General features: G+C 43.6%; 2 protein-coding genes across 2 annotated transcripts; both read right to left on the minus strand.

Annotated features, from left to right (window-relative positions):
* Positions 1-2,573: 2,573 nt before the first annotated feature.
* LOC138657187 (protein S100-P-like) lies at positions 2,574-25,638 on the minus strand. The gene is made up of 2 exons (XM_069744804.1): positions 25,394-25,638; positions 2,574-2,762 (listed from the first exon to the last, which is right to left on the minus strand). The coding sequence occupies exons 1-2, from the start codon at positions 25,529-25,531 to the stop codon at positions 2,634-2,636; spliced, it is 267 nt and encodes an 88-aa protein (XP_069600905.1). The 5' UTR covers positions 25,532-25,638; the 3' UTR covers positions 2,574-2,633.
* Positions 6,586-9,090, minus strand: LOC138657186 (uncharacterized). Its single transcript, XM_069744803.1, has 2 exons — positions 8,939-9,090; positions 6,586-8,847 (listed from the first exon to the last, which is right to left on the minus strand). The coding sequence occupies exons 1-2, from the start codon at positions 8,950-8,952 to the stop codon at positions 7,845-7,847; spliced, it is 1,017 nt and encodes a 338-aa protein (XP_069600904.1). The 5' UTR covers positions 8,953-9,090; the 3' UTR covers positions 6,586-7,844.
* Positions 25,639-26,633: the final 995 nt, after the last annotated feature.

Consider the following 26,633-nt stretch of genomic DNA (forward strand, 5'->3'; position numbering starts at 1 on the left):
TCCCTGAGGGGTCTAGTTTGCAAAATGGTGTCACTTGTGGGAGGTTTCCACTGTTTAGGCACATCAGGAGTCTCCAAACATGACATATGAAAAAGAACCTGGCACTCAACTTTTTTATCTGGAAATGTATTTTATTGTCAGCAACAAAATGTTTCGGTCGCAAACTGGACCTTCATCAGTTACTGAAAGTGTAAATAAAACAATATATAAACAAAAATAAAGGTAAACAAAGTATGTACAAAACTGGACATCCAGCGTATAAAGAACATGGCAATGTCACCATGTTGGTGACGTTGTTCCTGGCCTCAACATGACTGCACGCCGGACACGCCTACCCCCGTGACACGCAAGCGCCGCTCCTTGGAACGCACCACCATGTTGGTGACATTGTTCCTGGCCTCAACATGACTGCACGCCGGACACGCCTACCCCCGTGACACGCAAGCGCCGCTCCTTGGAACGCACCACCATGTTGGTGACTTTGTTCCTGGCCTCAACATGACTGCACGCCGGACACGCCTACCCCCGCGACACGCAAGCACTGCTCCTTGGAAGGCACCACCATGTTGGTGACATTGTTCGAGGCCTCAGCTAAACATCACTGCACGCCAGACACGCCCACTTCCGGCCGGTGGCACACAGGCTCCCGCGGTCAGTATATATATATATAGAGCCCATAATCGGCGTACATGGCGACAAACTAGCGGCGGACACCGCGTCAGCCACGCCACCATAATACGGTAGGATAACCTTATATACTGCTCGGTCACGTAGGATAAAGTCCTCCAATTACCATACTTTGTGTTTTGCACCCAGTAGGTTGTTGCTTTCACAGCCAAGCACAGATTATACACTCTGCATCTTTGATCGGTATGTTATGCTCCTCTTATTTCACAACGTCCCTGTGCCTATCACTCACATATCATAATTCTTCATTCCAGAAGCCAATTACCATCTGCCTACATGGGCATATCTCTTCTAAATAACTTTCACAGCACGGTATGTGACTACCTTCTTATAAATAGCCATTCACTATCCTCAATAGCATTGTGCCAATGTTGGTTGGTTCTATACTGTTTTTGGACCCTTCCAATAGCTACATTGCCATGTTCTTTATACGCTGGATGTCCAGTTTTGTACATACTTTGTTTACCTTTATTTTTGTTTATATATTGTTTTATTTACACTTTCAGTAACTGATGAAGGTCCAGTTTGCAACCGAAACGTTTTGTTGCTGACAATAAAATACATTTCCAGATAAAAAAGTTGAGTGCCAGGTTCTTTTTCATATTGCTATGGTGTTGGAACCTACCTGAGCACCACGAATCAAAAGCAGTGCACATGTCCATGAATTAAGTCCAAACGTGACATGGCATCCATTAATTATTCCAGCAAATTTTACATTCAAAAAGTGAAAAGGCACTCCTTCCCTTCCAAGCCCTACTGTACGCCAAAACAGTAGTTTGCCCCCGCAAATCAGCATACTCAGGATAAATTGAACAACAAATTTTATGGTGGAATTTCTCCAGTTTCCCTTGTGAAAATGCAAAATTTGAGGCTAAAAAAAACATTTTTGTGGCGGAAATGTGATTATTTTATTTTCACGGCTCAATGTTATAAACTTCTGTGAAGCACCTGGGGGTTCAAGTTGATCACCACACATCTAGATTAGTTACCTCAGGGGTCTAGTTTCCAAAATGGTGACACATGTGGGGGATTTCCACTGTTTAGGCAATCAGGAGCTCTCCAAACGCAACATGGCGTCCGCTAATTATTACAGCAAATTTTACATTAAAAAAGTCAAATGGTGTTCTTTCCCTTCCAAACCCTGCTATGTGCCCAAACAGTGATTTTCCCTCACATATGGGGTATCAGTATGCTCAGGAGAAGCCTCACAAATTTTGGGGTCCATTTTTTCCTGTTAACCTTGCAAAAAAAATTGGGGTCTAAATTAAAAATTTTGTGACAAAAAGTTCAATATTCATTATTTCCTTCCTCATTCCAGAAATTCATGTGAAGCACCTGAAGAGTTAGCAAACTTTTTGAATGTGATTTTGAGCACCTTGAGGGGTGCAGTTTCTAGAATGGGTAGAATGGGTATTTTCTGTCATATAGGCCCCTCAAACTAATTTCAAATGTGATGTGGTCCCTAAGAAAAGTTTTTGTAAATTTTGTTGAAAAAATTAGAAATCACTGGTCAACTCTTAACTCTTAAATTGCTAACAAAAAAATTATGTTTCAGAAATTGTGCTGATATAAAGTCGACATGTGAGAAATGTTATTTATTAACTATTTTGTGCGATATAACTCTCTGATTTAAGAGCATAAAAATTAAAAGTTTGAAAATTGCAACACTTTTAAAATTTTTACCAAATTTCCATTTTTTCACTAAAAAAGTACAAGTCCTAGCAAGGAAATTTTACCACTATAATGAAGTGCAATATGACATGAAAAAACGTTCTCAGAATCAGTCAGATCTGTTGAAGTGTTCCAGAGTGATTACTTCATAAAGTGACACTGATCAGAATTGTAAAAATTGGACTGGTCATTAACGTGCAATTAGCCTTTTGGGGTAAAGGGGTTAAATACAGAACTTTATTAGTCAACGGTAAATTGATATTAATAGCTATTTTTTAGGCATGTTTTCCCAGACAGGTGAGCGCAGCAACAAAGATCATAAATTCCTTAAAATCAACTTCAGAGTCTCCATTTTCATCCAGATCCTTTAGGAGTTTCTCGCAATCGTTCTTCTCCTTGGCATTCTAAAAATAAAAATAAAATTATTTTAGAATAAAAGAAGCTCATCTGTTAATTATCATTATATGTCCAACTGAATTAGCCATGAAGAAATGGTATAAACATGAAAATTAGAATTTCAGAATTTCCTAAATTGAATATAAAAGACCCCCCTCAAAAATAAATCCTCATACACTACATGATACAAGCAATGATCTGTAAGACTCTTTGAATATTTATACAAGACCCTTCGATGCAACCAGCCGTAACCCTAAACACCTAAGCACATAGGACCGCGGTCTTAAAACTCCTACTTGAAGGACGTGGCCACTTTTGCAAAATTTTAATGGTTTCAATGTACCTTAACCTTAATATGAGGACAACCAGCAGAGGGCGCCTCTTATGAACTCGAGCCAGGGAGCTTTCTAGGAAAGTTCCCACGATCTAGGAACAGCCAGCAGAGGGCTCCTCACCGCAAATGAAGGTAAATATAGGTCATTGACCTACTTTACCTTCATTCCCCGGGGTTTTGCAGCCACGAACAACGTTGCATTAGCAAAGCTCGTGGCTGCAAAATATTTTAACCCCTTCAGATGGATTTACATAGTTGGATTTTACAGATCTGCGGAAGGTAAGGATATTGTTGGTTTATTATGTTTTTTTTGTTACAGAACGAGGGTCTTCAGTGATTGGATTGGGCGTCCAATAAAATATTGCAACAACCTTTGTTTTTATTTCATTAAAATCATTTTTAATAATGTGTTTGTGTATTTTTTTAACCCTTTACAAGTATTGGATTAATAATGGATAGGTGTCATAATTGACGCCTCTCCATTATTAATTTGGCTTAATGTCACCTTACAATAGCAAGGTGGCATTAACCCTTCATTACCCCATATCCCACCGCTACACGGGAATGGGAAGAGAGTGGCCAAGTGCCAGAATAGGCGCATTTTCCAGATGTGCCTTTTCTGGGGTGGCTGGGGGCAGGTGTTTTTAGCCAGGGGGGGGCCAATAACCGTGGACCCTCTCCAGGCTATTAATATCTGCCCTCAGTCACTGGCTTTACTACTCTGGCGGAGAAAATTGCGCGGGAGCCCACGCCAATTTTTTCCGCCATTTAACCCTTTAATTTAGTAGATAGAACGGTCCAATTTTGCAGATACACTCTACTGACATTAGTAGTGTGGAATCTGCAAACAAAATGGAGAGAAGACATGGTTTACTGTAAGTAAACCATGTCTCAAATCATGTCGGGTTTAGGAAGAAGAGAGCAAAAGCCGGTAATTGAATTACCGGCTTTAAAGCTGTCTAGCGCTGGAAGAAATATTAATATATATATGTGTCTCACTGACATATATATATATGCCTATTCTATGTGTACACATTTATTCTACCTATTCTACTGGAAGCTGTCAGTGTGATTTTACTGTACACCGCACTGAATTACCGACTTTTCTCTCTAACACCGCTGCGTATTTCTCACAAGTCACACTGCTGGTCCGTGTGTAATCCGTATTTTTCTCGCCCCCATAGACTTTCATTGGCGTATTTCTTGCGCAGTACGGTGACAAACGCAGCATGCTGTGATTTTCTACGGCTGTAGAAAGCCGTATAATACGGATCAGTAAAATACGGCAGATAGGAGCAGGGGCATAGAGAATAATTGTGCCGTTTGTTTTGCGAGTTTTACGGACGTATTTTCTGCACTCATACGTCCGTAAAACTCGCAAGTGTGACGGCGGCCTAACAGCCACGAGAGCAGTGGAGCTTCATCCGTGGCTATTAACCTGTCGATCTCTGACAGTGAAAGCAGCATTTAACACCTGCCAAGAGGGGAGCATGTCGTTCCACGCTCTCATCAGCAAGCCCATAATGTGATCACAGGGTGTCGACGCGATGTCATGACAGCAAGGGGTTTGCTGATGACTTCCGCACTTATCATAACGATCCTCCTGTGAACACCAGTCTCCGGTGTTAGTAGATTGTGATTTTTGCTATACATACCACAAGCAATCGATGACTGCAGCATCAAGTCTCCTTAGGGGATTATTAACCCCTTCACGACCTTGGGTTTTTCCATTTTTTGCATTTCCATTTTTTGCTCCCTGTCTTCCCAGAGCCATAACTTTTTATTACTTTTTAGTCAATAGGGCCAAGTGAGGGCTTGTTTTTTGCGGAGCAAGTTGTACTTTTGAACGATGGCATTGGTTTTACCATAATTATGTACTGGAAGAAAAAGTGCGGTGAAATTGCAAAAAAAAGTACAATTCCACAATTGTTCTTTTTTTTTTTTTTACCATGTGCACTAAATGCTAAAACTGACCTGCCATTATGTTTCCCCAGGTCATTACGAGTTCATTGATAGCAAACATGTATAGGTTGTTTTTTTTATTAAGTGGTGAAAAAAAAAAAAAATCTCAAAATGCTATATTCCGAGACCCGTAGCATCTCCATTTTTCAGAATCTGAACCTGGGTGAGGGCTTATTTTTTTGTGTGCTGAGCTAACGTTTTTATTGATATAATTTTTTTTAGTTTTAATTTTTTTCTGGTTATGACATTTACCAATCGGATTAATTATTTCTATATATTGATAGATAGAGTGTTTATGAACATGACTATACCAAATATGTGTATTTTTTATTTTTTCATTGTTTTATTTTGAATGGGGCGAATGGGGGTGAGATCAAACTTTTTTTTTTTTAAACTTTTTTTTTTTACATGCTTCAATAGTCGCCTTGGGAGACTAGAAGGTGCGATCATCCGGTGGCCTGTTTCAGGCTGCCATCACACTAGCAGTATTTGGTCAGTATTTTACATCAGTATTTGTAAGCCAAAACCAGGAGTGGAACAATCAGAGGAAAAGTATAATAGAAACACCTCACCACTTCTGTATTTATCACCCACTCGTGGTTTTGGCTTACAAATACTGATGTAAAATACTGACCAACTACTGCTAGTGTGACGGCAGCCTTACACACAGGTGAGCTGCAGCCCTGCTGTGTGTAGCTAAAATGATTTCCTACTCTGACCGCCGTCCACAGGGCGGCGCTCATAGCATTCCGGCAATGAAAACCACAGGGGTCTCCTCCAGACTTCAGGTTGTCATGCCAACCCATCGGCAACCCGCAGGTCATGCGTTACTGGAGCGGATGGACGGGACTAGTGATGCAACAGGTGGACCCCTCCCATCTGCCCTATATGTTCTCTAGCATATTTTGGCTGTGTTGCTTTGACCTTACAAACATGTCTGACCATGTGTATTTAAGCACAACTCAGCGGGTGTTGCTTCACTGGGTGTTGTCTCGTCGCTTTGGCCAGCCATATCCGGTCAATGTTGATCCGCGAAGGAGGAGACGAAGATTGTGGGTACATCCTCTATTGACCCAACGCCAGAGTAAAGGACATTTCCAGAGACTATATTCAGCTTTGAGGGCACATCCTGACAAGTTTTACCTGTATAGTCGCATGTCCATCAGGACTTTTGACATGTTGTTGGAGATCTTACGTCCTGGGATCACCTATCAGGACACCTGGATGAGAAAAGCCATCTCTGCTGAGGAGCGTCTGCTCCTAACCTTACGGTATGTATTCAACATTCGCACATACTGTATGTTGATGATCTTTTTTTTAAATGTGTTGTGTCTTACTATGTTTCAGTAACTTTAGTTGGACATGAAGCCACAAGCACATCAACAAAACTGGTGTTAATATTCTAGTATAGTAAGAATGTTAAATGAACATTTTTATATTGTAAATAATGTCATAGTTAATGAAATATACACTTGTGCTTATTCATGATTTCTTAGTCCTCATGTTAATGTTTTTTAATTATTTTTCTTGTATTTCAGCTTCCTGTCCACAGGCTTGTCCTATGCGGGTCTACACCTGGAGTTTCTGATTGGGCGGTCGACAATTTCAGGCATTGTTCGGACAACCTGTTCCCAAATATGGCAGAAACTTCAGGAAGTTGTGATGCCTGAGCCCAAACAGGAGGATTGGCTTAAAATCGCCACTGGTTTCAAAAACACTTGTGACTTCCCTAACTGCATTGGAGCTGTGGATGGGAAACATATCAGGGTGCGTAAGCCGCCGAACTCTGGTTCCCAATTCTACAATTATAAGCAGTTTTTCTCTGTAGTTCTGTTAGCAGTTGCTGACAGTAACTACAGGTTTATAATTGTAGACATTGGGGCCTATGGGCGAACTGGAGACTCTAGGGTCTTCAATTCGTCCATAATGGGTCAGCGGCTACGTGACAACCAGTTGAACCTCCCACCACCACAACAATTCCCAGGCTCCAATGCGGAAGCAGTGCCTTTTGTTTTGGTTGGAGATGAGGCATTCCAACTGACGAGGCACGTCATGAGGCCTTACCCCAGGCGCAAACTTGACCACCGGCAGAGGGTGTTTAATTTGAGACTTTCCAGGGCACGGAGACTGGTTGAATGTGCCTTTGGGATTCTTGTAGCCAAATGGCGGGTTCTTCAGTCTGCCATTCAGCTGAGTGAGGCTACAATCAATGAAGTGATCAAAGCCTGTGTTATTCTACATAATTTCACCAGAATACATGATTGTTCCTCACCAAATTTTGAAGATCACCTCATGAGCAATGTTAGTAGGCCTACCCCATATGTCCCTCCTCCGCGTCGTCCACTTTCTGGCCTCAAAGTTCGGGATGTATTGACAAATTATTTTTTGACTCCTCAAGGTGCTACTCCCTGGCAAGACTATGCAATTTTGCATGTGTAATTATTGAGATATATAAATATTTTTATTCACAATTTTGAAACTAGGTCTGTTGTATTTAATTATTTCACATATGGTTATGAGCATATCATGTGTGTGTGTGATGTAAGAATGAATAGAGCGCATCCAGAGTTTGATTTTTAGTAACGAAAATGTTACTTATCTAAAAAAAATTTTTGGTTGGTTATTGTTTTGTCATAACCTTTTGTTTTTTTAAAATTCCCCAGTTTTTTGTGGCCCTAAAAATTAGGATCAACATCCACATTACAGATTGCTATGTAAGCACAAACAAACACAATATTGTGTATACAAATCAAATATAAAAAATAAGCAAAATGGTTAAATTAAAAAAAAAAAATCACAAGTCCTGGTAGGTAGGTGGTGGAGATGTGGATTGCTCAGGGTCAGCATCAGGTGGCCTTTGTAGGCCCAATTGTCCAGCACCCTGTGCGGATGTGGTAGTGGCCTGAGGGACATTATGCCTGCTATGATGCTGGGCACTTTGAAGATTTGGGACAGGATTTTGGAGATACCCCTGATGTTGATGACCATATGGCCGGGAATCATACCCCAAACCAAAATGACCATATTGTCCAAACCCAGGTTGGGACCAGGCTCCAGCACTGGGTGTGGACAAGTGGCCATATTGGGATGGTTGCTGATATCTTGCCATATGGTACTGAGGTTGCCATTGTGGGTTCGTTGTGGGTTGGGGTTGAGGTGTTGGCTGATGTGGAGGGGGTGCTTCAGATCCTTGTTGAGCATGCATGCCTTGTAATCTCTGAGGCCGCAGAATATTTTCTGGTGACATCTGCCACTGTTCAATCATCTGCAAAAGATTGTATGGGTTATTTGGGGGGGTGCATGCATCAATAAGGATCTGAAAACACCCTCTCACACGAAGCCTCAACTCCCGCTCTATGGACCTTAAGTACTGGGCAAGGCTCCTTGTAAAGCCCTCCTCCCCATCATCCTCTTGAACCCTTGCCAAATAGTTCATGACCCCAGCATCCACGTTTCTCCTGCTTTGGAGAAGCTCTCTCCTGCGACGTGAACGCTGTGGTCTGACTGCAGCCTGTGGTGATCGCTCCAGGGCAACAGTAGGGCTGCTGCTATTTCCAGGGTCATCCTGGCTAGGTGGTGCTGCTGCTGCTGCTGCTGATGCTGCTGATGAGAACTGTGGGGCCTCTTGATGTTGTTCTGGTGCAGCTGGAGCTGGCTGGCCAGATGAGGAGGATCCTGGAGGGATGGAGCCTGAGGGAGCAGAAGATGGACCAGCCACCTCTTCACCTTCACCAACTGGGTCAATGACCAGTTCAGAGTCAGACCCTGTCTCCCTGTCAGTGAGGTTAGACTGTGTTCTGTAAATGAAAAATGTATTGAGTTGAATTTTTATTTATAATCATTTCTCAAACTTAAAAAATAAAAAAAGGTTGTGATGTTTGTACTTACGGCCTGAGGTCCATGCTGGGGTTCAAAAAGGTTAGCCGCTCAAAATACACATATTTCCTTTTTTTTGGAGGTGCCCCGGCTCCACTTCTCTCCCGCTGCTGCCTCTCCCTCCTGTATTGGTCACGGATACTCCGCCACCTTGTTGTAACATCACCCACTGAAACAACAAAAATTAAACACATTGATTAGCCCATTATGCAGAGTGCTCACACAAGGTGTAATTGACTACACAGATTTAAGTGTAGCATAGAAATAGGCATTTGTGGAGCACATTTATTATTAAATTTGAAAAACTCACACAATTATGAAGCAAGGCCACAAGGACAGAGTCCGCTACCCTCTATCCCAGAAAGCATAATTACTGGAAAACACTGTTAGTAAGGGACATCTGCTCAAAACATTACTGAAATCCGTTTATCATGTACAACACCATGTATCTACTGGGGTGCTTTCTATTACTTTCTGGATTAATTAATAAATTCATGTTTAGAAATTCAAAGTAGTAAGGGCCTGCTGTTTAACAAGAACATTACATTTCAAACATGAGTGTACTTACTTATTTGTCGCTGTGCCTCACGTGGCTGCTGGTCATAATGTGGGAAGAGGGACCCACACACACTCCTCCATGCTGCCTCTTTTTGGGCCCTGTTAGCATAGTTTGGGTCTCTTTGGTCCCAGATTACAGGCCTCTCTTGGACCAAAATGATCAGCATGTCTACATTAATTATGCTGGCCATGCTAAATCTCACTCCGTGGAGGCGTGCAGCAGACTTCCGGGTTCACTGTCTGGCTTTTTCAGCTAATTAGCATGGCTCACCTGCCTGATTAAGGCCTTTGGACATTTCCGGACATCTGCCAGTGAGTTGCGTATTTCTCGCAAGTCACACGCATGGTCCGTATGCATTCCGTATTATACGCTCTCCCATAGACTTGCATTGGCGTATTTTTTGCGCAATACGCTGACAAACGCAGCATGCTGCGATTTTGTGCGGCCGTAGAACGCCGTATATTACGGATCCGTAATATACGGCTGATAGGACTAGACCCATTGAGAATCATTGTGCCGTATGTTATGTGAGTTTTACGGTCGTAGTTTCTGCGCTCTTACGTACGTAAAACTCGCAAGTGTGACAGCGGCCTAAGAGATAAAACAAAACTTGTTGCTGCAGGTGAAATGGCAGGCTCTGTGCAAGTCCTGTCAAAGTAGGGTAAAAGTAATATTGAGGTTTGTAATCACCACACTACAATAGAAAAAGTTACTGGTAGTGTACTCCTGTGTGAAATAATGCGTGGTCACAATATGCCAGGTGCACAGAATGGATTAGTCAAGCAGATGGCAGCAACCAATAATAGGACTTACTTCTGATATCAGGGCGTACCGCTATGGTTCCATGTTAGGATGGCTGATGCTGTGGTATGGGGAGCATCTTCCCGTGATGGCGACTCGCACAGGTTGCCGGAGACTCAGGTTGTGAAAGTGCAAAACGCTGTTTAATTAATAACATCAAAATTCAAGGAATATGAGAATATAAAATATGAAAATATGAAAGTATGGATACGTGTTAATCACAAATAATTTGGTAAAACTGGTAACCCTGATGAAAAAGGATCAAGTTCTTCGAAAAGTGTTGGTTGATTTTTTGGTCTCACCACACATCCGTCGTTTTGAGCCAAGTGACATCACGCTTTCCGGCAACCTTGTCCCTGCTTCAGAAATGCTTCCAGCCAGAGCACGCCGTTAGCTTCCATCTCGGTGCACCTTCACAACTTGAGTCTCTGTGCATCTGTGTGAGTCGCCATAACGGGAGGATGCTCCCCATAACCCGGATTCTCTGTACATCAGCCATCCTAGCACGGAACAATCGCGGTACGCCCGGACACTAGAAGTAAGTCTTATTATTGCTTGCTGCCATCTGCTTGACTAATCCACTCTGGGCACCTGGCATATTATTCCACACAGGAGTACACTACCAGTAACTTTTTCTATTGTAGCGCAGTGATTACATACTTCAATGTCAATTTAAACACTGCCTGATTGTGGTGAGCCAGCTGCGCAGTACAGAGGTGGTGGGAATTCACTCTGCACTTTTGGATCGTGTTTCTCATTAAGGCAGAGGTTGAGGGTGCAGGTGGAGGCCCTAGAGGAGGTGGAGGAGGCAGAAGCAGTGGATGAAGTATGAAATAAAGAGGTTTATCCTGCAAGCTTTGGGGATTTCAAGACTTGTGGAGCAGCACCTTCCCCGCTTGCCCCCACAGCCACTAAAGTCACCCAGTGCCCAGTCAGCGAGATCCAACACCCTTGGCCATGCTTAGTCATCCAAGTGTCTGTAGTGAAATGCACCCTGGCAGACAGAGATTTAAGGTACCGTTACACTAAACGATTTACCAACGATCACGACCAGCGATACGACCTGGCCGTGATCGTTGGTAAGTCGTTGTGTGGTCGCTGGAGAGCCGAAGTCCCCGGGTAACCAGGGTAAACATCAGGTTACTAAGCGCAGGGCCGCGCTTAGTAACCCGATGTTTACCCTGGTTACCATTGTAAATGTAAAACAAAAAAAAACTACATACTCACATTCCGGTGTCTGTCACGTCCCCCGCCGACCCGATGACAGCGGGTGATCCAGTGACGAAATAAAGTTCTGGCCTTCTAGCTCCGACCAGCGGTGTCACAGCAGGATCCTGATCGCTGCTGCATGTCAAACACAACGAGATCGCTATCCAGTACGCTGCAACGTCATGGATCGCTATTGTTCTCGTTCAAAAGTTGCTCAGTGTGAAGGTACCTTTAGTCAAGAAACTGGTGTTGTTGTCTGCGACATGCTGGTGAAGCGCAGGCACAGCTTTCTTAGAGATGTAATGATGACTGGGCAACTGGTACTGGGGGACTGCGATGGCATTCAGCTTCCTGAAACCGTTTATATCTACCAGGTGGAAAGGCAGAATTTCCTTAGCCAACACATTGGAGATGGTAAAGTTCAACCTCTTAGCTTTGTCCTGCATAGGAGGAAACAATCTTTTACATGACCACAACTGCAGGACCGTGGGCCAGCTGCAGTGCTGAGATAGGGCCGAGTGGTGTGGTGTGCTCATTCTCTGAGATCAGTCAAAAACAACAGGCATGTCAGCTTGCATTACAGTTGATGGCAGGCTCTCAGTTAGCCTGACTGAGGAGGAGGAAGAAGCAGCAGATGTGATTGATGGGGCAGCTGATGGTTGTTCAGTTCAGCTGGTCTGCATTTTAGCGCAATGGGATTCCCAGAGCAACGAATGTTGATTACGCATAAAAAGGGCCATGCATGTAATAGTTAAATTAATGCACTATTATAATGTGAGATTGCTCGTCCTTTTGCGGTGTCAAAAAGGCCCAGGCTAATCAACCCTTGCCGCCCCTCTGAACTGCAGACCCTCAAATGCTGCTGGCTACATCACTACATGTCTGCGAAGTACAGTGCACCATAACCTCCTCATCTTCCTCTTCCTCCATCTCCTCAGATGATCTACTCAGCTGTGTGCCTTTGTGTTCATGCCAACTGGGATCTACCACCTCATCATCATCCTTTGTGTTATCACATTCCTCGCCCAGAGAGTCACCCTCCTCCTCTTCCTGCCCTGACAGCACAATACAGTCTGCGTGAGCCTCAGATATCTGAGTCTCTGCAGACTCACCCATCTGTGGTTCCCTACAGCAAGTTGGGTGGTTGGAGAGTTGTGCCATGGGGGAAAGCAAGGGCAATTTGGATGCCACCTCTGTGGACTGTACTGAGTATGATGTTGAGGAGGATGAAGAGGAGCAGAGGCCACTTGAAGCTGTACTTGACATCCACTCAAGCACATGCTCTTTATAGGCCTCATCAATAATAAGGCGTACCTCTGTGCATCTGCCAAAGAAAGGTAGTAGAGTAGCCGGTCCAGTAACAGGAGTTGTAAGTTGTCTTTGTATAGGACGTGATATTGTTGGTTCACTAGTTCTTTCAGAAACATTACCACCTACCTCACATACACCTTGAACACCAAGCCTAATTCACCTTCTACCACAACCTTGCTTTTTCCCAGTCATGTTGCTTAGATAGTGTGGTAGGAGCACAGTATTAGCAACAAAAATGTGATTTTTTACTTTCCAGCAGCTCCGCACACAGCTCAATTTTAGCATCACTAAATGACAAGTTGAACTATGGCGTGGTGAATCGCGTTAGTCACAGATGAAAGAACTGCTTGAATGTAGATAAGGCCTGTATGACAAAAAAGATGTGTTCCAAACAATTTCAAACTGAGATCTCCCCTACTGTATCATGTTAGTAACAGAAGAAATTTGTTTTTAGTGTGGATGAGGCCTGTATAACCTAGAATATATGCTCTAAACAATTTTAAACTTGGATCTAGCCTGCTGTATCATGCTACAGCTCAAATCACAGAACAATGTCACCATCACTAAATGACAAGGTGGGATATGTGTTATGGCTGGTAATTCAGAACCACAATGGACATAGAGGTCAGTGCACATACAGTGACCTGGCAATAACCCAAAAAATAAGAACGAGCTCTGAGACGTGGGAACTCTGTTGACCGCAATCCCTAATCCTCTCCAACACAACTAGAGGCAGCTGTGGATTGCGCCTAACGCTACCTATCCAACTCGGCACGGCCTGAGAAACTAGCTAGCCTGAAGATGAAAAATAAGCCTACCTTGCCTCAGAGAAATACCCCAAAGGAAAAGGCAGCCCCCACATATAATGACTGTGAGTTAAGATGAAAAGACAAACGTAGAGATGAAATAGATTTAGCAAAGTGAGGCCCAACTTCCTGAACAGAGCGAGGATAGAAAAGGCAACTTTGCGGTCAACACAAAACCCTACAAAATCCACGCAAAGGGGGCAAAAAGACCCTCCGTACCGAACTAACGGCACAGAGGTACACCCTCTGCGTCCCAGAGCTTCCAGCTAGCAGAAAAAACAAATTGACAAGCTGGAAAAGAAAAAACAGCAAACAAATAGCAAAGAGGAACTTAGCTATGCAGATAAGCAGGCCACAGGAACACTCCAGGAGGAAACAGGTCCAACACTAGAACATTGACTGGAAGCAAGGATCCAAGCACCAGGTGGAGTTAAATAGGGTAGCACCTAACGACTTCACCATATCACCTGAGGAAGGAAACTCAGAAGCCGCAGTACCACTTTTCTCCACCAACGGAAGATCACAGAGAGAATCAGCCGAAGTACCACTTGTGACCACAAGAGGGAGCTCTGCCACAGAATTCACAACAGTACCCCCCCCTTGAGGAGGGGTCACCGAACCCTCACCAGAGCTCCCAGGACGACCAGGATGAGCCATATGAAAGGCACGAACAAGATCGGGAGCATGGACATCAGAGGCAAAGACCCAGGAATTATCTTCCTGAGCATAACCCTTCCACTTAACCAGATACTGGAGTTTCCGTCTAGAAACACGAGAATCCAAAATCTTCTCCACAATATACTCCAACTCCCCCTCCACCAAAACCGGGGCAGGAGGATCAACAGATGGAACCACGGGTGCCACGTATCTCCGCAACAATGACCTATGGAATACGTTATGTATGGAAAAAGAATCTGGAAGGGTCAGACGAAAAGACACAGGATTAAGGACCTCAGAAATCCTATACGGACCAATAAAACGAGGTTTAAACTTAGGAGAGGAGACCTTCATAGGAATATGACGAGAAGATAACCAAACCAAGTCCCCAACCCGAAGTCGGGGACCCACACAGCGTCTGCGATTAGCGAAACGTTGAGCCTTCTCCTGGGACAAGGTCAAATTGTCCACTACATGAGTCCAAATCTGCTGCAACCTGTCCACCACAGTATCCACACCAGGACAGTCCGAAGACTCAACCTGCCCCGAAGAGAAACGAGGATGGAACCCAGAGTTGCAGAAAAACGGTGAAACCAAGGTAGCCGAGCTGGCCCGATTATTAAGGGCGAACTCAGCCAAAGGCAAAAAGGACACCCAGTCATCTTGATCAGCAGAAACAAAGCATCTCAGATATGTCTCCAAGGTCTGATTGGTTCGTTCGGTCTGGCTATTAGTCTGAGGATGGAAAGCCGAGGAAAAAGACAAGTCAATGCCCATCCTACCACAAAAGGCTCGCCAAAACCTCGAAACAAACTGGGAACCTCTGTCAGAAACGATATTCTCTGGAATGCCATGTAAACGAACCACATGCTGGAAAAACAATGGCACCAAATCAGAGGAGGAAGGCAATTTAGACAAGGGTACCAAATGGACCATCTTAGAGAAGCGATCACAGACCACCCAAATGACTGACATCTTTTGAGAGACGGGAAGATCTGAAATAAAATCCATAGAGATATGTGTCCAAGGCCTCTTCGGGACCGGCAAGGGTAAAAGCAACCCACTGGAACGAGAACAGCAGGGCTTAGCCCGAGCACAAATCCCACAGGACTGCACAAAAGTACGCACATCCCGCGACAGAGATGGCCACCAAATGGATCTAGCCACTAACTCTCTGGTACCAAAGATTCCAGGATGACCAGCCAACACCGAACAATGAACCTCAGAGATGACTTTATTCGTCCACCTATCAGGGACAAACAGTCTCTCCGCTGGGTAACGATCAGGTTTATTAGCCTGAAATTTCTGCAGCACCCGCCGAAAATCAGGGAAGATGGCAGACACAATTACTCCCTCTTTGAGGATACCCGCCGGCTCAGACAAACCCGGAGAGTCGGGCACAAAACTCCTAGACAAAGCATCCGCCTTCACATTTTTAGAGGCCGGAAGGTATGAAATCACAAAGTCAAAACGGGCAAAAAACAGCGACTAACGAGCTTGTCTAGGATTCAACCGCTTGGCGGACTCGAGATAAGTCAAGTTCTTATGATCAGTCAAGACCACCACGCGATGCTTAGCTCCTTCAAGCCAATGACGCCACTCCTCAAATGCCCACTTCATGGCCAGCAACTCTCGATTGCCCACATCATAATTTCGCTCAGCAGGCGAAAACTTCCTGGAAAAGAAGGCACATGGTTTCATCACCGAGCAATCAGAACTTCTCTGCGACAAAACAGCCCCTGCTCCAATCTCAGAAGCATCAACCTCGACCTGGAACGGAAGCGAAACATCTGGCTGACGCAACACAGGGGCAGAAGAAAAACGACGCTTCAACTCTTGAAAAGCTTCCACAGCAGCAGAAGACCAATTGACCACATCAGCACCTTTCTTGGTCAAATCGGTCAATGGTTTAGCAATACTAGAAAAATTGCAGATGAAACGACGATAAAAATTAGCAAAGCCCAGGAACTTTTGCAGACTTTTCAGAGATGTCGGCTGAGTCCAATTATGGATGGCTTGGACCTTAACAGGGTCCATCTCGATAGTAGAAGGGGAAAAAATGAACCCCAAAAATGAAACCTTCTGAACACCGAAGAGACACTTTGATCCCTTCACAAACAAAGAATTAGCACGCAGGACCTGAAAAACCGTTCTGACCTGCTTCACATGAGACTCCCAATCATCCGAGAAGATCAAAATGTCATCCAAGTACACAATCAGGAATTTATCCAGGTACTCTCGGAAGATGTCATGCATAAAGGACTGAAACACTGATGGAGCATTGGCAAGTCCGAATGGCATTACAAGATACTCAAAATGACCCTCGGGCGTATTAAATGCAGTTTTCCATTCATCGCCTCGCTTAATTCGCACAAGATTATACGCACCACGAAGATCTATCTTGGTGAACCAACTAGCCCCCTTAATCCGAGCAAACAAATCAGATAACAACGGCAAGGGGTACTGAAATTTAACCGTGATCTTATTTAGAAGGCGGTAATCTATACAAGGTCTCAGCGAACCATCCTTCTTGGCTACAAAAAAAGAACCCTGCTCCTAATGGCGACGATGACGGGCGAATATGCCCCTTCTCCAAGGACTCCTTCACATAACTGCGCATAGCGGCGTGCTCAGGCACAGATAAATTAAACAATCGGCCTTTTGGGAACTTACTACCAGGAATCAAATTGATAGCACAATCACAATCCCTATGCGGAGGTAGGGCATCGGACTTGGGCTCATCAAATACATCCCGGTAATCAGACAAGAACTCTGGAACCTCAGAAGCGGTGGATGACGAAATTGACAGAAATGGAACATCACCATGTACCCCCTGACAACCCCAGCTGGACACCGACATGGATTTCCAATCTAATACTGGATTATGGACTTGTAGCTATGGCAACCCCAACACGACCACATCATGCAGATTATGCAACACCAGAAAGCAAATAACCTCCTGATGTGCAGGAGCCATGCACATGGTCAGCTGGGTCCAGTACTGAGGCTTATTCTTGGCCAAAGGCGTAGCATCAATTCCTCTCAATGGAATAGGACACTGCAAGGGCTCCAAGAAAAAACCACAACGCCTAGCATACTCCAAGTCCATCAAATTCAGAGCAGCGCCTGAGTCCACAAATGCCATGACAGAATACGATGACAAAGAGCAGATCAAGGTAACGGACAGAAGAAATTTTGACTGTACCGTACCAATGGTGGCAGACCTAGCGAACCGCTTAGTGCGCTTAGGACAATCAGAGATAGCATGAGTGGAATCACCACAGTAGAAACACAGCCCATTCAGACGTCTGTGTTCTTGCCGTTCAACTCTGGTTAAAGTCCTATCGCACTGCATAGGCTCAGGTCTAAGCTCAGGTACTACCGCCAAATGGTGCACAGATTTACGCTCGCGCAAGCGTCGACCGATCTGAATGGCCAAAGACATAGACTCATTCAGACCAGCAGGCATAGGAAATCCCACCATGACATCCTTAAGGGCTTCAGAGAGACCTTTTCTGAAAATAGCTGCGAGCGCACCTTCATTCCACTGAGTGAGTACGGACCACTTTCTAAATTTCTGACAATATACCTCTATTTCATCCTGACCCTGACACAGAGCCAGCAAATTCTTCTCTGCCTGATCCACAGAATTAGGCTCATCGTACAGCAATCCGAGCGCCAGGAAAAATGCATCGATATTACTTAATGCAGGATCTCCTGATGCAAGAGAAAATGCCCAGTCCTGAGGGTCGCCACGCAAAAAAGAAATAACGATCCTAACTTGTTGACCTGGGTCACCAGAGGAACGAGGTTTCAAAGCCAGAAATAGTTTGCAATTATTTTTGAAACTCAGAAATTTGGTTCTATCTCCAAAAAACAAATCAGGAATAGGAATTCTCGGTTCTAACATAGAATTCTGAACCACAAAGTCTTGAATACTTTGTACTCTTGCCGTGAGCTGATCCACACATGATGACAGACCTTTAATGTCCATTGCTACACCTGTGTCCTGAACCACCCAAATGTCTAGGGGAAAAAAAAGGCAAAACACAGTGCAAAGGAAAAAAAATGGTCTCAGAACTTCGTTTTTCCCTCTATTGAGAATCATTAGTACTTTTGGCTTCCAGTACTGTTATGGCTGGTAATTCAGAACCACAATGGACATAGAGGTCAGTGCACATACAGTGACCTGGCAATAAACCAAAAAATAAGAACGAGCTCTGAGACGTGGGAACTCTGTTGACCGCAATCCCTAATCCTCTCCAACACAACTAGAGGCAGCCGTGGATTGCGCCTAACGCTACCTATGCAACTCGGCACGGCCTGTGAAACTAGCTAGCCTGAAGATGAAAAATAAGCCTACCTTGCCTCAGAGAAATACCCCAAAGGAAAAGGCAGCCCCCACATATAATGACTGTGAGTTAAGATGAAAAGACAAACGTAGAGATGAAATAGATTTAGCAAAGTGAGGCCCAACTTCCTGAACAGAGCAAGGATAGAAAAGGCAACTTTGCGGTCAACACAAAACCCTACAAAATCCACGCAAAGGGGGCAAAAAGACCCTCCGTACCGAACTAACGGCACGGAGGTACACCCTCTGCGTCCCAGAGCTTCCAGCTAGCAGAAAAAACAAATTGACAAGCCGGAAAAGAAAAAACAGCAAACAAATAGCAAAGAGGAACTTAGCTATGCAGATAAGCAGGCCACAGGAACACTCCAGGAGGAAACAGGTCCAACACTAGAACATTGACTGGAAGCAAGGATCCAAGCACCAGGTGGAGTTAAATAGGGTAGCACCTAACGACTTCACCATATCACCTGAGGAAGGAAACTCAGAAGCCGCAGTACCACTTTTCTCCACCAACGGAAGATCACAGAGAGAATCAGCCGAAGTACCACTTGTGACCACAAGAGGGAGCTCTGCCACAGAATTCACAACAGATATGGTGTGCTGTATCACATTTAGCAACTGAAATATTAAGATTTAGAATGGTCTTCTCGTGCATGAAGCATAATAGAAGCAGTGCACAACACACTTCTATGAAATGTGCACAATGCTGTCTTTGTCTGTAGACCTCAGTAATGGCAAAAACAAAAATGCTGGAAGCTCCATTTCACAGCCACACAGGACACTTGCTATCTAAACTATCTGGCTTAGAAACAATTGCCCAACTAATTAGCTAAAAATGCTGTTATATTGACAAAATGGCGCTAAAACAAGATGGCCGCTCTATATACAGAGAGGGACATGTGATGTCAGCAGCCCATGACACAAGCCATTGTGTCAGGACATTGTGGATGTTTCCTCATCCTGATTGGCTAGCCTCAATGTGCACACATACAGTTAGGAAAAAAAAAGTTTACAAGCACACTTCTCCTCTGAGACCTTCCCACCCCATATCCTCATCAAACATGTGCCCTGTTGTGAATTCTGTTTTCGGGCTCCCTCCTGTGGTCATGAATGGTACTTCGGCTGGTTCTATCCATGGAATTCCTCTGGTGGCTGTGGGTGTTTCTGAGTTTCCTTCCACAGGTGACGAGGTTAATTCGTTAGCTGGCTGCTTTATTTAACTCCACTTAGATCTTTGCTCCATGCCACCTGTCAATGTTCCAGTATTGGTCTTGTTCACTCCTGGATCGTTCTTGTGACCTGTCTTCCCAGTAGAAGCTAAGTGCCTGCCTGTTTTTCTCTGGTTTGCTATTTTTCTGTCCAGCTTGCTATTTTGTTGTTTTTTTGCTTGCTGGAAGCTCTGGGACGCAGAGGGAGCGCCTCTGCACCGTGAGTCGGTGCGGAGGGTCTTTTTGCGCCCTCTGCGTGGTCTTTTTGTAGGTTTTTGTGCTGTCCGCAAAGCTACCTTTCCTATCCTCGGTCTGTTCAGTAAATCGGGCCTCACTTTGCTAAATCTATTTAATCTCTGTGTTTGTATTTTCATCTTTACTCACAGTCATTATATGTGGGGGGCTGCCTTTTCCTTTGGGGAATTTCTCTGAGGCAAGGTAGGCTTTATTTTTCTATCTTCAGGGCTAGCTAGTTTCTTAGGCTGTGCCGAGTTGCATAGGGAGCGTTAGGAGCAATCCACGGCTATTTCTAGTGTGTGTGATAGGATTAGGGATTGCGGTCAGCAGAGTTCCCACGTCCCAGAGCTCGTCCTTTATTATCAGTAACTACCAGGTCATTTCGTGTGCTCTTAACCACCAGGTCCATTATTGTCCTGACCACCAGGTCATAACAGTGCCCCACACTCATCATACACCACTATTATTGTAGCCAAAGTGTTCAAAATACTTTAGTGGCATTGCAAATATGTTACCGATTTTCTTGTGTTTCCGATCACGAATCCGAATGTGGCATATTTATGCCGAATTTATGTTTGGCGATTGGTTTTCGAATATATTCGCATATCTCTAGTCATCGGCCATGTTATCCTGAGGAACTGATCACACTTGGGGCGGCAGGAGTACCTCCATCATTCCCAGTTCACCTATTTAAGTCCTTCTCATATTGTCTTGTTAACCTGCCTCAATTGGGCAGATAAATACGCCTGCTCAGGAGCGTGATGCCGTGGAACCTCTGTGGATGACGCAGGGACGTGTCATCCACATAGCAAGCAGGAGGGCGGCATCGCAAGAAGATGGGAGGTGGCGGACCAGGACCAGCGACACCAATTGGATGACCAGACCGCAGGTGAGTATAATAAAACATATTTTTCTTCTCTTGCTGGTCGGACCGGGGGCTTATCTTCAGCATTATAGAATGCTGTAGATAAGCCCTGAAAGGGGGTGGCCGTAACTCGTATCGGCCAAAACTGCTGACAGGTTCGCTTTAATTTTTTACTGTACATATACTCTTTTGTTTCCTAGTGTGAGTTTTCAAATAAGTGGCCATTTTATTGCTGAAGGGGCAGGATTAGTGGTCTGATTATTGCTTTATTGTTATGGTGCCTGCATTGGTGTTCCAGAATTCTCCCATTCATATTGTGGGGCTTTACTGGAATTCAATGCAATAGGGAATTATAGCACATTTTAAATTGTATCCTCGTCATTCTGTATTATTAATAATGAATTACAATTAGTGATGAGCGAATATACTCGTTACTCGAGATTTCCCGAGCATGCTCGGGTGTCCTCCGAGTATTTTTTAGTGTTCGGAGATTTAGTTTTCATTGCCTCAGCTGATTGATTTACAGCTATTAGCCAGGCTAAGTACATGTGGGGGTTGCCTGGTTGCTAGGGAATCCCCACATGTAATCAAGCAGGCTAATAGCTGTAAATCATCCAGCTGCTGCGAAAAAAACTAAATCTCTGTGCACTAAAAAATACTCAGAGGACACCCGAGCATGCTTGGGAAATCTCGAATAACGAGTATATTCACTCATTACTAGTTACAATGTGTTTTGAAATACAGCATTACGAACTCTGTTTATTGCTGCTTTATCAATATTGTTTTTGCAATAGTCACCTGTTATTGCATTGCCCACATGGCCGACACATATACAACACACCACATGACACCCACTTAGTCCAACCACCACTGGAAGCATGTGACGTCTGCCTCTTTTACGGGAAGGTGTCCTCACGGGGTGGTGCATGCCTTCTAACGTCATAGGAATATATTAATGTCTGACATGCACCACGGCACGACACTGGAAGGGACGGTTCTGTCAGCAGATGTCCGGCCTCCATATGCTCGATGAATGCAGTTGGGCGTGTTCCGTTCCTCTCATTGGTTGTGAGAGGACCCAGGGGGTTATAAACTTCACAAGATGCATGTAACACACTGCTTCCCCCCTTGCCTTGGCCTGGCACTTTATTACAGATGGGTAAGAGGATTTGTTACTGTCTATTTGACTTGCAACCATCCATACTGGCCATAGTGTCTTTTATGCTTGCATCCATCGCCCCTGCCTCTCATGGTTATATCATTATGCAGTGACTGAGCCTACCGGGGTAGTCCGGGGTCACGTTTACATGAATTGTAGAGGGTCTGCGATTTATATTCATAGCGCATCTCATTCACAATGCATCCCTCTATTTCTGCATTTTTTTAACGTACTTGCGCTCCATGTCTGTTTGATTGATGGCACATTTATTCTCCTCTTCTCCTTTTTCTCCATAAGGGGTTTGAGCTATTTTGATTCCAATTTATATTTTTGTGACATTCATCTACTAGCATCTCCCTCTCATTTATCACATCACTGCCTGTACTGTCGCCCCATGGTTGTATGGTTGTCTCCTGTTTTTATAATAGTTACAAGAGTACGTCATCACAACAAGATGGGAGACGCTGGACCGGACCGCGACGCCCATCGGACCGGTACCGCCCCTGTGTCAGTATAATCTAACCTCTTTTGATCATCTTTGAGGAAACATCGAGGGCTTATCTACAGCATTACAGAATGCTGTAGATAAGCCCCTGATGCTGGTGGGCTTAGGTCATCTTCGATTTTGTGGGTGACAGGTTCCCTTTAAGATTACTTATCAGTTGGATATAGTATTTAATGACACTATTCTATTCATTGTAGGTTCGCGATATACCTGCTATATGGCATGCCGCTGATGTGTCCTACAAGGACAAATATTTCTGTGACCATTGCTGGACCAAGATTATGAGGGACCTTTATCCGGAGTGGGATTCCCTGTCCATTGCCAACCAATTGGAAATTGGTAATTATAATGTTGCCGATTATTATTAGAGTTTATTATAAATTTACTTTGACAATATATATATACTAGCTGAAGAGCCCGGAGTTGCCTGGGCATAGTAAATATCTGTGGTTAGTTATAGCACCTCACTTCTCTTATTTTCCGATCACGCCTCTCATTTTCCCAATCACATCTTTCATTTTCCCCCTCACACCTCTCATTTTCTCCCTCATTCCTCTCATTTCCCCCTAACACTTGTCATTTCAACCTCACATCTGTCATTTTCTGATCACTCCATTATTTTTCCTCACTCCTCTCATTTTGCACTCACACCTTTTCATTTTCACCTCACACCTCTCATTTTCACCTCATCACCTCAGTATATACATGTTTGTCATCTCCCTTATATATAGTATACATCTGTATGTCATCTCCTGTATATAGTATATACCTGTATGTCATCTCCCCTGTATATATTATATACCTGCTGTGTGTCATCTCCCCTATATATAGTATATACCTGAATGTCATCTCCTTCTATATATAGTATATACCTGTATGTCATCTCCTCCTGTATATAGTATATACCTGTGTGTCATCTCCCCTGTATATAGTATATATCTGTGTGTCATCTCCTCCTGTATATAGTATATACCTGCATGTCATCTTCTATATATAGCATATACCTGTATGTCATCTCCTCCTGTATATAGTATATACCTGTAGGTCATCTGCTCCTGTATATAGTATATACCTGTGTGTCATCTCCTCCTGTATATAGTATATACCTGTATGTCATCTCCTCCTGTATATATATGTACCTGTATGTCATCTCCTCCTCTATATAGTATATACCTGTGTGTCATCTCTCCTGTATATAGTATATATCTGTGTGTCATCTCCCCTGTATATAGTATATACCTGTGTGTCATCTCCTCCTGTATTAGACCTCGTTCACACGTTATTTGCTCAGTATTTTTACCTCAGTATTTGTAAGCTAAATTGGCAGCCTGATAAATCCCCAGCCAACAGGAAGCCCTCCCCCTGGCAGTATATATTAGCTCACACATACACATAATAGACAGGTCATGTGACTGACAGCTGCCGTATTTCCTATATGGTACATTTGTTGTAGTTTGTCTGCTTATTAATCAGATTTTTATTTTTGAAGGATAAGACCAGACTTGTGTGTGTTTTAGGGCGAGTTTCGTTTGTCAAGTTGTGTGTGTTGAGTTGCGTGTGCGACATGCATGTAGCGACTTTTGTGAGATGAGTTTTGTGTGGCAACATGTGTGTAGCAACTTTTTGTGTGTCGAGTTGCATGTGACAGGTTAGTGTAGCATCTTGTGTGCAGCAAGTTTTGCGCATGGCGAGTTTTGCGCGTGGCGAGTTTTGTGTGGTGCCTTTTGAGTATGTGCAAGTTTTGTGTGAGGCAAATTTTGCATGTGTTGCAACTTTTGTGCATGTGGCAATTTTTCCGCGTGTGCAAGTTTTGCATGTGGCGAGTTTTCCATGAGGTGAGTTTTGCACTTGTGGCGAGTTTTGCAAGAGCCTAGTTTTTGCATGTGGCGAGTTCTACGCGTGGCGAGTTTTGAGCGCCGACTTTTGTGTTTCGAATTTTATGTGGCGAGGTTGGAGAATGTGTGGTGAAATGTGTGCTGAGGGTGATATGTGTTCAAGCATGTGGTAGATTATGGCGCATTTTGTGTGTGTGTTCATATCCCCGTGTGTGGTGAGTATCCCATGTCGGGGCCCCACCTTAGCAACTGTACGGTATATACTCTTTGGTGCCATCGCTCTCACTCTTTACGTCCCCCTTGTTCACATCTGGCAGCTGTCAATTTGCCTCCAACACTTTTCCTTTCATTTTTTCCCATTATGTAGATAGGGGCAAAATTGTTTGGTGAATTGGAAAGCACGGGGTTAAAATTTCACCTCACAACATAGCCTATGACGCTCTCAGGGTCCGGACGTGTGACTGTGCAAAATTTTGTGGCTGTAGCTGCGACGGTGCAGATGCCAATCCCGGACATACATATACACACACATACACACATTCAGCTTTATAGATTAGATTTCTACCTGTATAAGTTTGTACTGTAACCTGTTTTGTTTATGTGACTTTATTAAAATTTTGTATTTTATGATAAATCAGACATGTGAATTTTCCCTGTCCAAATCCATATATTTTACAGCCAGGTGTTCAAGCTCCATATGTTCTCTATTCACCAGCTGTATGTCAATCACAGTATATAGACAACCTAGCACCCATTTATCTATCAATGCCCTGCTGAAGTGTTCCTTATTTAGAGTAAATCAGGAATTACTATCTAGTTGTTTTCTAGCAGTTTTAGGGAGATGTTCTAATTTTAGTAAATTGCTATTTACTTAATTTTCCATATATTTTTGTGACACAACCACAAAGAAGCTACACAGCTGATACCTAAGTATTTTGTATGTGTATGTGGATTAAAATCTTACCGCCATGAGCACAGGCACGTCCTTCTCCAGCATAGTCTTCATTCCCCCTTTGGTTAACGTGTTCTTTTTGTCCTCAGTATTGGAGTATTTGTTGTAGACATTAGTTAACGTATCTATTGCAGTCGCCAGCTCGGACATGTTTGGATGTGATATTATCTTTTCTGTTCGTCCCGACAGCTTGTTGTAGGCAGAATGTAATACAGGGATGGATGGGGTACTTATATAGGAATTATGTCTATAGGGTGAAGAGCAAATATTATACTAGTACGTAAATATTTACTGGGTGTAACAGTGATACAAATTCTAGTAATGAATACACTATTCATCACCAATAATTATCCGTTAAAGGTGGAGTTCGTATATAATTGCTGACTTTATCCATTTGAATTAATGACACACCTTAATTATATTTCACTCTCCACCTGTAAAAATTGCGAAACTAATCTCAGAATTATGAATTTAAAGTTTCACACAGGTGAACTGCAATGTTTAAAAGTTCCCATATTTATTATATGCAAGTCACCTAATTCCTGATTTCAGCACAACTGCAGACCATCAATAGGCGTCACCCAACAGCAACGGTCAAAGAAAAGGTCAAAATAGGAAGGATAGTGCAAAATATTGGAATCCTGGTTGCAACCTCAATGGACCCCATTATAGTTATTGATGAGTATAATCCCGCTGAATCTACTAATCTGTGAAATGTCGTTCTCCACATCACCTGCAAATATAGTAAAAGTTATTAGATATGGAGGTATAATATACCAATAGACCTTTGTGGTGTCAGTTCTATAAAACATTTATTTGTTGGCAAGATTAGGAGCTGTGCAATATCAGGTGAAATAAGTTATGGTTTATATAGGAATGTATCCAGGTCACAATAATCGGTTGTATGAAGTCTACAATGTACAGTAAATTTGGATAAAATATAAAGTATAAATATGTATAGAGTATTGGGCAACTAAAGAACAATTCACTGAAAAGGATATTACATCTAGAAAACAACACATTAAAGGGCATTGGTTCATCATACTGATAAAGAACAACTCACACAACTATTATCCATGGGAAGGAGGGGGGAACAGGGTCGCTATTATAGGGGATGTGAAAACTGGGCAGTTGCCCAGGGCCCCCACTACCGCAGGGGTCCCAATCCTGTGATGTGCCACTATTAGTGGCAGACCATGTGGCTACTATGGGGCCCTTGATTTGGGGGATGCCAGGATTCAGCGCCGCCTCT

Source organism: Ranitomeya imitator, chromosome 1 (genome assembly GCF_032444005.1).
Source record: "Ranitomeya imitator isolate aRanImi1 chromosome 1, aRanImi1.pri, whole genome shotgun sequence".
NCBI lineage: Eukaryota > Metazoa > Chordata > Amphibia > Anura > Dendrobatidae > Ranitomeya > Ranitomeya imitator.